Source organism: Centruroides sculpturatus, unplaced genomic scaffold (assembly GCF_000671375.1).
Source record: "Centruroides sculpturatus isolate CEXI.00-Female unplaced genomic scaffold, Cexi_2.0 scaffold631, whole genome shotgun sequence".
Lineage (NCBI taxonomy): Eukaryota > Metazoa > Arthropoda > Arachnida > Scorpiones > Buthidae > Centruroides > Centruroides sculpturatus.
In genome coordinates this window covers 425,718-440,998 of record NW_019384946.1, presented here as the reverse complement: position 1 = coordinate 440,998, position 15,281 = coordinate 425,718, and the positions used below count along the sequence as shown (strand labels likewise).

The 15,281-nt window shown below is 33.2% G+C and overlaps 1 protein-coding gene across 1 annotated transcript in view; it reads left to right on the top strand.

Annotated features, from left to right (window-relative positions):
- Positions 1 to 10,695, top strand: part of LOC111632205 (zygotic DNA replication licensing factor mcm6-like) — a 39,131-nt gene extending 28,436 nt beyond the window's left edge. Inside the window, exons 9-10 of the mRNA XM_023376582.1 lie at positions 5,355 to 5,462; positions 10,516 to 10,695. Of these exons, the coding sequence (XP_023232350.1) occupies positions 5,355 to 5,462; positions 10,516 to 10,695 (288 nt within the window). The remainder of the gene's footprint in view (positions 1 to 5,354; positions 5,463 to 10,515) is intronic.
- The last annotated feature ends 4,586 nt before the right edge of the window (positions 10,696 to 15,281 follow it).

The following is a 15,281-nucleotide window of genomic DNA, read 5'->3' as shown; positions in this document are numbered from 1 at the left end:
CATAAGTGCTTAGCACCATATAAGGAAATTTATAAAGATCTTTTAACTAGAAGCAAGCAATCTAAAATTACATACACTTTTTGCAAAAGGTAAAGCATGAATCTGAAAATAATGCAGAAAAATGCTCAGAGGATAACGATAACTTGTAAAAAATAAAACGCTCTCAGTTAATAGTGCTTTTAGTGATGACAAAGAAAACATTGTTTAATTTATAATAATATGTATCACTTAAGAAAATTTTAATAAAGATATTTATCTTAATTATGAAAATATACTAGCATGTTTTTTAATTTTTGGAACCTAACCCTCTTTTTCGTACTAGTTCTTTGTTTCGCATAACACGGATTCACATAACACGGCAATTTTTTGGAACGTAACTACCGTGTTATACGGGGGTTACCTGTAATTATGATATAAGTTGTGACCAAAGGGTTCGGCACCTCTTCGATGCCTCGTTAGGATGATACCACTGCATCTCGGTTGACAAGGAAGCCGTTCTAACTAGGTCACGCGAGCAGTTGCATAACGGAGCGATCAGATTTGGGATGGAGGGAGAGACAGCGCATCAGAAGTGACTTATGCAGAGACAGGTTAATGTAACAATCGTTTAATAGGTAACAAAGGGGTAATACAGGACATACAATATATTGAGTGGAATATGATCGATTTAAATACATTGGTTGTGATTGATATTATATATTTTAGACGGAGTTAACTTAAAGTCCGTGGGTCTTGAGAGAGAGAGTTTACAGTAGTTACGCATGGTGATAAATACCTGGTAAAATATGTGGTTGATAGGTTGATAGATGACGATGCTACTTGACGATTTTAATCCCAACAAGGCATTTAATAAGTTCGTTGACAATGAAGGTAATCCAAGACAGAATGTTCAATGTAATCCACCACTTACGCACTCAATAAGTTTGGTTTTTGCAGATGTGATGACTTTGGATTTTAGATGTAATGAAGATTTTAGCTAGAGGGCTGGGTGATGACTATCTCTCTCCGAGGAACGGCGGCGACTCCCCAAACTTTGTTGTTCTGTTCTATATTTTGAAGTGTTGAAATCGAGATATAAGATCAAGAGGTGATGAGAAAGCATCGTTGTCAGACATGAGAACTTAACAGATGTTTTGCTCCCAGGTGTAAAAGTTGACAGTTATTTAACGAAAGTATAGCTACAATGTGATGTTAGGAGATAATGATATAAATATACTGAAAGTCTGGTTTCGGATCCTTACAAAGTCAATTTGTGTCAAAATCTGTATTATTATTATGTTGGGTTTAGTGGGTTACTCGGTTCACACCGGTGGCTGTATACTATGCCGGACCAGAGTCAAGGCATAGCAACCAAAAACTAAAATTAAATAAGTGTGTCAGTGTCTGTATTCAGGAATTTCCTAACAATATGGCATGTATTCAATATAGTGGCCTTCTGTAGTGTGATGTATGTATTTCTACTCAATTGTAATGTTCCCAGGTTTTTGTGTGGTATCACACCTGTACAGGAGAGAATGACAGGTATGATAAGCACCCTATCCATCCACAGATGCCTTATTTCCTGGGCGAGTTCTGTGTACTTGCTAATTTTTTCACTGCATGTGTTTCGTACATTGTGAGTGTTTGGAATGGCTATGTCTATAATGTATGTGATTTTATTGTGTTTATCAATGAGTGTGATGTCTGGTCTGTTGTGGTAAATTGTTTTATCTGTGATTATGGTTCTGTCGTAGTACATTTTGTACGTGTTGTTTTCCAATACTGTCTGTGGAATATACTTGTAGTATGGTTCGTGAATGTCTACCAATTTGTGTTTCTTTGCAAGCTCTTGGTGTATTATATTTGCTACTTGATTGTGTCTATGTAAGTAATCTGTCTGTGCCAAGAGCTTGCAACCAGAAGTGATGTGTTGTATAGTTTCTGGCATGATGTGACATTTTCTGCATGTATCATTTGTGAATGTTGTATCTTTGAGTGTGTGTTTTTTGTAGTTTTTAGTGTTTATGACCTGATCCTGTATGGCAATCATGAATCCTTCTGTCTCCCCAAATAGGCATCTCTGATCTAACCAGCTGTTTGATGTAGTTTTGTCAACAAAATTCTGGGCCAGGTCATAAGGATGTCTGCCATGGAGTGCCTTTCGAACCCACGATTGCTTGATGGTGTCTATGCTTTTTATATGTTGTGTCATGTCCATATGTTCTGAGTGTAAGTTTAATGGTGTGTTATTTGAGTCTGCTAGAGTTACTGCTTTATGTAACTGTGATGTTTCTTGTTTCTTGTAGAAAAACTCTCGCAGTGACTGTATTTGTTTGTAGTGAAGGTTAACTATGTCAATCAGGCCACGTCCGCCTTCTTTACGTGGAAGGGTTAATCTTTCTGTGGCGGATTTAGGATGATGTTGTTTATGCTTAGTAAGTGTTGTTCTTGTTTTCCTTTGGAGTTGCTCGAGATCTGTGTGAGTCCAATGTATAACTCCAAAAGAGTATGTGAGTACTGGGATGACATATGTGTTTATTGCTTTAACTGTGTGTTTTGCATTTAACTGTGTTCTAAGTATAGCGTTTAACCTACTTTGGTATTCTTTAATTAATCGTTGCTTTATTTGTGTATGTTCTGTTAGTTTGGCCTGTTGGAATCCTAAGTACTTGTAGAACTCGCCCTCTTCCATGGATTCAATAACGTCTCCATTTCCAAGTGCAAAATCTTCTTTCTTCAGGATTCCTTTTTCTATGTGAAGTTTTTTGCATTTGTCTAGGCCAAACTCCATTTGTATGTCCTTAGTGTATGAATGTGTGATTTGTAGGAGTTGATGAAGTTGTTTTTGTGTGGATGCATAAAGTTTTATGTCGTCCATGTACATGAGATGTGAGAGTGTAAACTGTGTTGTTTTTTCGTGTCTGATATTGTAGCCGTATTGCGTGTTGTTTAACATGTTGGATAATGGATTCAGGGCTAGGCAGAACCAGAGAGGACTCAAGGAATCTCCTTGAAAAATTCCTCGCCTAATGAATATTTCGTTTGTTTGTATGGAAGTGTTACTAACCCTGAGATGTAGTGTTGTTCTCCAGTGCTGCATAGTGTTTTCGAAGAATGCAATGAGTGATGGATGTATTTTGTACATGTGTAGAATATGTAGCAGCCAACTGTGTGGAACACTGTCGAATGCTTTTCTGTAGTCTATATATGCCATGTGTATGTTTCTGTGTTGTTTGTGTGCTTGCCGTAGAATGACTGAATCTATGAGTAACTGTTCTTTGCATCCCCTGTGATTTCTACGGCAACCTTTTTGTTGTTCTGTAAGAATGTCGTGTTCTTCAACATGTTTGTATATTTTGTTTGTGATACAGGATGTCAATAATTTGTAGAGTGTTGGAAGACATGTAATTGGTCTGTATTGTGTGGGGTCTGTGGTTTTGTTGTTTTTAGGTTTCATGTAGGTAATGCCCCGAGTAAGAAATTTTGGCATGTCTTGTGGATTGATGATGATGTGTGTTAGATGTTTAGCTAGTTCCTGGTGCAGTGATGTAAACTTTTTGTACCAGAAATTGTGAATGTTGTCTACACCAGGTGTCTTCCAGTTGTGTGTTCTGTTAACAGCGTAGCGAATGTCGTGTATGTTTATTTCAGCACAGGGCATACTTGGTATGTTATGCAAGTTTCTGTTCTCCTCCTTGATCCAGCCTGCATCAGCATTGTGTGTAACAGCATTGGACCAAAGAGAAGACCAATAAGTTGTGAGTTCTTCTTCTGTTGGTGTGCCACTGTGCTGTGTATCAGTGTTTGTTTTGGTACTGATTTGTCTGTAGAAAAGTTTTTCATTGTTTGTGAATAATTTATTTTGTTGTTTTCGTAGTGTACATGTTTTGTATCATTTGAGTCTACGTCCTTTGGCTGCGAGTTTTTGTTTTAGTGTATTGATGTATTCTGTAATGTGTGTGTTGTGATGTTCATGTTTTATGTGTGTTTTGTATTTCTTGAAATGTTTTTGAGTTGTTTCTTTAATTAATTTTGGGTGTTATGTTGTTTTTAGTGTATTCTGTCAGCCTGCCTAATTGCTGTCTCATGTCATTTATTTGTGTCTCTATTCTTCTCTGCCAAGCAGGCTTGTGATAGAATTGTGTTTTGTGTGTGTCTGTCTGTGATTGTATTTTTCAGTCCATGGTGTCACTACTGTGACTGCCCCAGCATAAACTAATGTATGAATGTCTGAGAGTGTAGAAATTAAATGAATGTAGTGTGGTAGTAAGTTGAGTGTTTACTTAATTTAGTGTTTTTCCTACTACCTTTGACGTGTTGATTTTTGGTATTCGTGGTCTTTGTGTGGGATCTGTACCAGTATATTTAGTGAGTGTTTCCTGAAATATAAGTGAGAGTGTATTAACTATTTCTATGTCTACGTTATCAGTGATGGATGAGGAAGTACCTGTAGTATTAGTTGTTGTTGTTGTATGTGTGCTATTATCAGTGCTTGTTGCTGGATTATCCTGAGAGGTTACGTGATTTTCACTAATAATGTTACATGTTTCTGTCTGTTGATTTATTTGCTCAGCAACCTCTTGTTTGATAAGTTCAAGTGTTGTTTGTGGGATAAGGTTGTTGTGTATAATTTTTCTTTTTTGATCGACAACCGTTTGTTCGGTGACAGTGAGGTGAGGATATTGTTGTGTGAATCTATGATGTAGTTGTTGTCTGTATGCTGTCATGTTTGTTTCAAGTCTTGTGATGTTGTAGTAAGTACGGATGAGAAACTCGTTCATTTCTGTTGTCCATTTCATCCATTGGCGTGGTTTTCCAGCCTTTGTGGTCTGTGGATGCATTGCCACAGAAACACCAAGGCTAGGTTGATTCCTCACATCTGTTGAGGGCATTGCAGTAGCCATGCTTGGGCTGGCACTGCTTTTGCCACCGGTAACCAAGGGAGACTGTGGCCTATTTTTCGAACGTGAGCCTCTGCCTAACCCATGAACGCAGACCTTGTTAATCTGGGTGACGTCTGAGCCGGTATCACGCTTTGATCTGGTTATACTACCATGATAAATATCTCCATAGAATGTGGGTGTGGTCACTCTTAGCTTCATTTCTCCCCATAGACGTTACTGGCATAGGTGTCCCTACCAGGAGCTTGTGCTGCAGCCTGCATTGCTCTATGGTTCAGTAAAATTACTGGGCTCTCCCACCACGACCAGGGTGGTGACCACGGGAGAGTTATTATTATTATTATTATTGTTGTTGTTGTTGTAATAGTGTTGTAAAAAATATCTATCTAAAATGATAAATATAACAAAATTAATATTATAATTTCATAACAAATTTAAAAATTTAGCTTTTAAATGTTGAATTTTTGTAATTAGGGTGTCTGCTGTATAGATGAGTTTGATAAAATGGATCCACGTGATCAAGTTGCAATTCATGAAGCAATGGAACAACAAACAATATCTATTACTAAAGCTGGTGTTAAGGTAATAAAATTACATACTTCTTATTTTAGTATAAGAGATTTAGAAATATAAATATTCCAAATAACAGAATTGTCTGAAATTTATAAAAGGTATATTTAGTATTAAATGTTTTTACACAAGAATAAAAATACATTTTGTAAAAATATATTGTGTGTTTATTCTTATATAACATTATTTATTAGTGATATACAAATGATGTTTACTTGTAATTTTGTAGATGGTATTAACAATGATTTGAAGCATTATGTATTCTTTTCAAAATTATGCAGTATTCTTTACTCTCAATATCTCAAAGAAGTGAGGTGAGAGTAATGAATAAAAAAACTGGTTATTGTTTGCTACTGCACCTAATCCAGTGTTTTTCAACCTTTTTCATTGAGTGGCACACCTAATTGAAAAATAACAAATCGTGACACCCTTGACCAGCGGCGGATCTAGAATCTGAATAAAGGGGGGACTAATGGGCCAGATGAATTTTTTGCGAATATTACGCGCAATGCAAAAGTGTTTCTACGTGTTCAAAATCAAAATTTAAGTCCATTGAATTTTGTCGAAATACCTACATGTAAAATAATAGTCTCGCTATTGTTTTTTAAATATAGTTTTATTATCAAATATATCATCATTTTATATTATCATTTTATTGATAAACAATTTTTGTTACGTTTTTTTTATACTATTTTGATGCATATATAAAATAAATATTTCATTATTTTTTTCTTATCTTTTTCATATCAATTTAAAAAATTTAAATTAAAAAAATGATAAAAAATTGTTTATTTGTCGTCATTGCTTTTGAATACTATGAAAATACTGTAATATACACCTACTTTGTGATTGAAACCACACGCTTTTCAAAGTACAGTACAATGCAACGCTTTTTAAAGCATATACAAGACACAAGTGTCCACATCATTTTTCTCTGGTGGTTGGCCTGGTACTGGGACTGGGAACATGAAGGCCAAGCAATGTGGTTTGGGCGAACTTGTGACAAGTCGTGCATACACGTAGTGTAGAACATTACATTAACATGCGATTAGTCATAGTTTCTTTGTTTACTAGATATCTCATAGCAAAATAGAACTGACAATGAGTTATCTTGAACTACACTTTAGGCATTTTCTTGAAAATTTACTTAAGGCTCTAAACTTTGCGATACCCCAATCGTGGCGCCGTGGCACCCCGGTTGAAAAACACTGACCTAATCTGTAGTGTCTGGATTTTTAGGTGCTGCACCCACTCAGTTTTTGAAGGGGGCAGAGTATAAAAAGACAAAGTACGTCAGTTTTAGTGCAGTAGGCCCACTCATTGCCAAATTGTTTAGCATCCAAACTATATATTTTGCACCCAGCTTTTCCCCTTTTTACATTTTTTTTTTTTTTTTATTCATTCAGTTGAGAAGAAGAAAACAAATTTGTTGAACCAGACAACATATGCTGAGGAAAAAAATATGATAATTAGCTTACTCTCTTGTTTTGTTGAGAGAAAAAGGGGGAAAGGCGTTTTCTGGACTAAACAACTAAACCTTGGGATTGTTCTAAGTATGTAAACAGATTCACTGAAAATCTGCAACACATGTTTTCTTTTCTAAGAAAAGAACAATTTAGAAAATTCTGTATTGACGTCACCTTACCCTGACTTGTGAGTGCAACAGTTCCAATTTTCTTTGTTTGGTGTCAGCAACATTAGAAAATGGCGAAATTGTCCACATCTAAACTGAACATTTTAGCAAATAATTGTAAAGATGAAAGTGTATGCACAGTCAGAAAAGTTCTTTGCTGTTCAATTTGCTATTATGTGATTTTGGTTGATATGAAACACCAAGAAATGAAATTCATGTAACACATGAGTTCGGAAAAGCATAGAGAAGACACACAGAAAAGGAAGAGTTTCAAGCAGACATTTATAGGGGCCACATTTCAAAGAGGATAAGAATCTCAAAATTTTACATTTTATGCAGATTTAACGACTGCTCTTCTCAAATATACCCTTTTATAAGGTAAACAATCCAGCCATTAAGTCACTTCTTCAGAAATAAAAACTATGTGAAACTAGTTTATGATCAAACCACATTTAAAATCCTGGATGTTGTCAGAGACAATCCTGTAGTGTTCATACTGGACGAAACAACAGATTTCACAAAACAGTACATGCTGAATATTCTTGTTGCACCTCTGACTGGATGCTGTGTACAACCAATGTTGTTCAAAATGTACCATCTTGTACAGTATCCCAAGCTTTCAATAATGCTTGCGTCAAGTTGTGGCCAAATCATGTCCAGTATGAAAAGGTTTGGGTTGTCATTATAGATCAAGCATTTTACATGTCGGCATTCTCAAATTTGAAGTGCATCTACAACAAAGTATGTGACTTGTCTTGCCCATGACCTACACAGATTATGTGAATGTATTCATATATTCGTATAGAATGTAGCAAGACCAATGACTTCATTTCGAAAATGAAAATGGTTCTTCTCAAGTGTCCCTAGTTTGGAGTGCTTGTACCAAGACGTAATTGGGCTGCCATTACCACCCACTCCAGTGGTCACTTATTGGGGGTCTTGGATAAATAGTGTGGTATTCTACTGCAAGAACTTCAAGAAAATCAATGTGTTTATCAATGAACTTCCTTCTGGCAATTTTCTGGCTGTCGACAGTGTCAAGAAACTGGCTGCTGATCCAGTAGTGACCACAGAGCTCTACTCCATGCATTCATACTAGTTATTGGTGGATAAAATCAACAAGCTGGAAAGACGTGGAACTGATATGTGTGATCAGTGGAATGCTGTAAGTCAGGCACTTGACGTAGATGGTTTTGTCCTGGACAAACTCAGATCTAGTTTATCAAAAAATCCTGATTTGCAAAATATTTTGGATTGCACTGAACTAGAATTCTGAGTAAAAATGAAACATGCCCCCTTAGTCTCGGTTGACGTAGAAAGATCTTTTTCCTTATATAAAGACATTCTGTTCTCCAAATGAGAAACTTTACTTTTAAGAACATTGAAATGGTTACTGTTATGAATTACAATGCTCATCTTTATGTGTAAATTGCAATAAACAACTATGTAGTTTGTAAATATAATACTTCTTGTTGGTTTTTGTCTTAATAATACATAATTTAAAAACACCTAAACGAGCACCCAATTCATTCTAAAAATGTACTAAAAAATCCAGACATTATTAATCTGTGAACAACAGTTGTATTTAATTATATAATTTAACACTTAAAAAATATTTTTTGTTTTATATTTTTTTAAAATTATTAATTAATTAGGCAAAGTTTCATAATGAAATATATATTTTAAACTGAACAATAAGTGTCTGCCTTTTGTATTTTACAGTGTCTACTGTAAACTGAAATCAAATGCAATTGTATGTGAAAAGTTGTTTGTATTAGATTTACCTTAATTTCTTATCAATAAGTAATTCATAAGATAATGATTCCATTTCCTTTAAAATCTGTTTCATAAATTTTAATTTTACATATACAAATTAGTTGGTTGTTAGATTAAATCAGTGATTCTCAACCACTGTGCCACAGCACTTTAGTGTGCTGCCACTGTGAAAACCCATACATAAGCAATGTCAGACAAGTAGTTCAATCGGTTCTACTTTCCTGTGGCGCATTTGGAAATTGTAACCAGTGTTACCGGTAACTGCTCGTAGTTACTAAGGCATTTAGAAAATGTTACCTAAATAACCAACTGTGTTTAAAAATCACTGTTATGATGTAACTGGTTGTCCTGCAGTACTTAATGAAGTAACCATTTGTGCTGCCAAATTTTTAAATTATTAAAAGTGTACTGTGACAGAAGTAAAGGTTGAGAATCCCTGGATTAAATGATGATGTGATTAATAAAATTTGTTTGCTTATATTTTATTTACTGTTTGATATAAAGAGTCTTTAAAATTGATTGTTGTTAATTAAACATTTTAATGATGATTTTAATATACAAAAGATAACATTTAATCTGTACTAAATTATGAAATGTATAGCTCTTCTGTAAAACTTTGATTCGTAGAAAATTCACACTGATGATTTTGAGAAGCTAATATTCTCCTTGCTTCATTAATAAATGATTTTACTACAAACTTAAGTAATTAATTAATATTGAATAATGTTTTATCCAGATCAAAAATAAGAGAGATTTACTGAAGTAATACTCATCCTCAGGATGTTTAACTAGAGAAACAACAATTTAGAAAAAATTAAAAAATTCAAAATAGAGAAAATTATTGTAAGGTTATAAGAACTGCATGAAGACAAACAGAAAAATGTTACTAGTATATATCTTCATTGTTTGTTTTCATTTGTCCTGGGGAAAATGTGATAGGCCTTTTAAATTTATTTTATTTAATTTTAAAATTTTATTCACTCTCTAGTTAGATTTCTCAACGTGAAAACATTTGAATAAATGTTTTTATCCTTTCTTTTTACCTCAGATAAAGCATTTAGGTTGAACTGTATAATTGAAAGAGCTTTCAAAAAAAGAATCAATACTAAATAGATAATATAACAATATGAACCTTTCATTTCAATTGAAAAAATATTCTTTGAATGTTACTTATAATCCATAATTGTATTTTTGTAATAGAAAATTCATCATAAATTTTACACAAAGTAGGTTGTTAATAATTTCACAAATTGAATTTGTAAAAGGAAAAACTATATGGAATAAAGTTCTAATTAAAAAAAGAACTATTCAAGGCAGTTTTTCCTTTCAAAAGTCTCATTTATTGATTTCTTGACATAACAAAGTTCAAAAACTAAAATAAGAATAGCTGAGTGATATAGGAATTCGAGACTGAATAAGGTATAAACTGTATCGTCATTCAGATGACTTAGGAGAATTAGTTTTTGTACAATGTTATTTTTACCTGTAATTTAAAAAACTAAAATACATATAAGCAATTATGCTAAACTTGTTTTTAGTTATTTGTTTAATAAAAAAGTAATAATAATTGTGGTTTTTAATAATTAATATTATATTTCATTATATTTGATTTCCAAATAAATGTTCAATCATTTATTCCATTTCTATGCTTGATAGGCAAGCTTAAATGCAAGAACATCCATCTTAGCTGCAGCTAATCCAATTGGAGGACGATATGATCGAACTAAGTCACTTAAGCAAAATATATCATTAAATGCGCCAATTATGTCTCGTTTTGATTTATTTTTCATCTTAATTGATGAATGTAATGAGGTAATAAAAATTATTTATTATTGAAATAAAAAGCTTTTCAAATATTTTTAGAATTTAAAATATTTAAGAAGTTTTAATTCTGAATATTGTGTTTTAATTATGTATAATCTATATATTGTATAATGCAATGCTTTTATTTTTATAATTTTTTTTCCTCTGTTCAATACTAAGTAACAAAATTTAGGCATTTTTTTCTGTTGTCAGATAACATTCTTTTTTTAGATGTGTAGCATTAAATTAATTTTAAATATTTATATTAGGTCTACCAAAAAGTTCTGTCCGTTTTTAAAATAAAACAAAATGATAAATTTTTCATACCTTGAATAAACTTTATTGAATAATATAATTTCTATCATTATTTATGACTTCTTGCCAGTGCGATGGCAATTTATATATACCATTTTTAAAAAATTCTTTATCTCTAGAGGCAAAAAATTGAACCATTGCTTGTCTGATATCTTCTTCGTTTTTGAATTTTTTGTTCTGCAAAAAATTTTGTAAAAACAGAAACAAGTGATAATTGAAGGGTGCTAGGTCCGGGGAGTATGGTGGATGTGACAGAATTTTCCAGCCTAGCTCTGCGAGTTTTTGACGAGTTCCCAAAGAGAGTATATGGTGGGACATTCGAGGACCAATACATTTTGAGCTGTTAAAACCAAACGAAAAGCTAAATTCAGAGAGCTACTGTCAGCAATTAGATAATTTAAAAGCAGCACTCCAAGAAAAGAGACCAGCAATGTTCAATAGACATCATACATGTGTGACATCATACTGCTTTATGATAATGCCAGGCCACATACGGCTTTGGGGACTCGTCGGAAACTTGCAGAGCTAGGCTGGGAAATTTTGTCACATCCACCATACTCCCCGGACCTAGCACCCTCCGTTTATCACTTGCTTCTGTCCTTACAAAATTTTTTGCAGAACAAAAAATTCAAAAACGAAGAAGATATCAGACAAGCATTGGTTCAATTTTTTGCTTCTAGAGATAAGGAATTTTTTAAAAATGGTATATATAAATTGCCATCGCACTGGCAAGAAGTCATAAATAATGATAGAAATTATATTATTCAATAAAGTTTATTCAAGGTATGAAAAATTTATTATTTTGTTTTATTTTAAAAACGGACAGAACTTTTTGGTAGACCTAATACAATACAGGCATACCTCGACTTACGTCGTTTCGAGTTACGTCGTTCCCGATTATACGTCGCTTGTTAAAAAAGTATATGGAAAAATAAAAATCAAGTTTAAGTCATTTTATTCGACTTTACGTCTGTCCGCCACAAATATTGAAGTCGTAATATCACTAGAAAAACGTTTAAAGCACATAAAATCATATTAAAATATATACAAGTATGTACTGTATTTACAGTACATGCATTCGTAAATTTAGATTATTTTTTTGTACTATATTAAAAACTAAAATTTATTTGTTTGTAAGCTTAAAATAGATTTTTATTAACCATATATTATTAAAAATGCATTAATAAATAAAATACAGAACCGGGAATGGTAATTTACGGTTTAGCCTAGTGACAAGTAGATTCGGAGACAAGTAAATTCGACTTACGTCGTTTTCCTGGAACCAATTACCGACGTAAGGCGAGGTATACCTGTATAATGCTGTCAACTTTCTATTATTTTGATATATAATTACTTTTTATTTTATATTATTTTTTTTATTACTATTTTCATTATAATTATTTACTCATTATATTATATTTTATTTTATTTACTAGAAGACATTAATAGGTTCTTTTGTTACCCAAAGGAATAATAAAGGAAACCCATAATGCAGGCACTATTAGTGTTTGTACTATGGTTGGTTAAGTATGTAATTATGTAGTAAACAATAGTATATAATATATAAATGAGATCATCTGTACAAAATTTCTAACTCAGATTTGAATATAGATCTCTGAGTGGTATATTGACACTTTTATCAGTTAAGTCATCTAGCCAATTATATTGAAGAATTTTGTTGGTTAAATATGCTAATATGGAATCATAATGCATTGTATCATATAAAATAACAGATACTATTTTACTAATCGCACAAAGTATCTACATATTTTTAAATTATATATTTCTATTAATGTTAAATGCATTGGCCTTTTTGTGCTCTCTGAGCGGTAAAGGGCCTAAAACGACAAAAAAAAAAAATGTTAAATGCATACATTTATTTGCATCTGTAAATTCAATTATTTCTGAATATGTAAAAAGAATTTTATGTACTGAACAGATATACCGAAAATTTAAGATTATTCTAAATACAGGGTTCCTATGCACCTGGAAAGTCAGGGAAAGTCAGGGATTTTCATTATTTTTTGAAAAAGTCAGGGAATTTGTCAAAAATTGTCAAAAAGTCAGGGAATTTGTCGANAACGAAATTCAAGCAAACTCGTTACGATAAAATTAAATTTACATTTTATCATTTTTATTGAAACTTATTATTATTATAATAATATTATTATTCATTTTTGTCGGGAAAACATTTCAAAGTGTCGTTTCAATTCTATTTATTTATTGGAGTGTTTGTGGATGCACGATATTTTTTGTTTTTCCGTCTGGTGCATACACGAATAAATCAGAAGGTTTTCCAACATGTGAGCTGGCCACATACAGTTGTACATGCGAGAAGCACAGATTCTTTAAATTTAGCCCACATACTTGCAGAGATTGTTAGAAGTGCGATATTCCCCATTTTTATATATTTTTTAAAATCCTTTATAACTTTGATTATTTAATTGCTCCTTCCTCTCTTCCTTGGCGTGTTGTAAAATTTCTGATAATTGGATAATAATTTGTCTTTTTAAATTATTTTGAGTTGATATTAAAATTTGGAAAAGGGGGGATCCCTAGATTGGTAAAATAGGCAAATTTCCTCCTAAACTTCGGTTGTTGTTCGGGATATAGTTAAGGCAGTGTTTCTCAACAGGGGCGATATCGCCCCCAAGTGGGCATTTTTCCATGTTGAGAAGTGATTAGTAAGAATTTATAATTTCGGGGGCGAAAAACAATTTTCTGGACGATACAGTAAAACATTGTATTAAGAATAATTAGATATTTTATTCATTATATCGTACAATAATTAAACAAATAACATTATACTAGTCACTAGTCTATTCAATACAGTACGAATTTGGCGTTAGCCTTGGCCCCCATCGGCATCGGAATTTTGAAGTGAAGGGGACGACGATTCGTTAGAGGTTGAGAAACGCTGAGTTAAGGTTTTAACAAAGTTCGAGCGAATATATAATTAGAAAAAAAAAAATGTTGAAATAAAGTGATTAAACAAAAATTATTACAAATATCATAAATAACAAATGCATATATAGAGATATTTTTTGGAGGGGGAAATGGTCTTCACAATTTGAAATCGATCGAACACACAGAACACACAGTGCTCGTATATACGTGTGCCATCTATCGTAGGATAAATGTACTATGCCGTAGTGTATTAAAAAACTTTCCAAAGTTTCATGGCAATCGTACTATGCCAGAAACCTTCGCAGGAGTATATTAAACAACTTCCCAAAGTTTCACGGCAATCGGATAAACAGTGTGGTAATGCATGAAGGACAGACACACACACACACACACATTTTTATACAGTAGAGCATCGATTATCCAACCCCCGATTAACCGTCACATCGGTTAACCGACCATTCTAGTCTGCAAATTTCAAATGTCCGCTAGTGATATGGCATTACAATATTTGGCTATGTCTTGACTACTTTAATATTATTTTTGTTAAATTTTGCATGTTTTAGCTGGCAACACTGGCTCGCCATGAAAGGGAGGCCAGTATTTAAACGAGACTTAATTTTCTAATTATGAGTGTGTTTGTTTGTTTTGTGAGCAATAAAATAATTTTTAACGATACAATAGCAATGATTGTTATTTTAAAAAAAATGTTGTTAGGTTTTAACATGGATGAAAATTCAATGCAAAGTAGCTTAATTGCGAAATACTAATATACTAATTACATGGGATATACTAATATACTATACTAATAATGTATTTTTTTCACTCTTTTCGGTTATCCGATTTTTTCTGTTATCCGACCAACCCGAGTCCCTAATTGAGTCGGATAATCGATGCTCTACTGTATATATAGATTAGTCTAACCCAGTGATGGGCAAACTACGGCCCGCGGGCCAGATGTGGCTCCCTGAAATGTTCTATCCGGCCCGCGCGACATTATTCCTAATCTAATGAGTAAAAAAGAATACAGGCTGTGGTGGTTGATGCACCACTTAACTTGAGTGTTCGTTGATTATATAAAATAACCGAAGCTTTATATCTCACCATGAAAGTTTATTTACAATCATGTACAAAATTTTGTTTTACACTTATTGAGTAAAAGCTCAATCGGTTACAAGCATGCTTCGGTACAGAACATCCACTCGTCGTGCATAGCGTAGCCGAAAGAGAGAAAAAGAAATATGGCGGACAGCCTGCACATGTTTTTATAGTGCCACCTGGATTTTCAGATGCAGCGCTAGGTTACAATTATATTGGCCCGCCTAAAGTTTTCTTCTTTTCCTTTGGCCCGCTCTTTAAAAAGTTTGCCCATCACTGGTCTAACCAATTTCTCTTTTCCC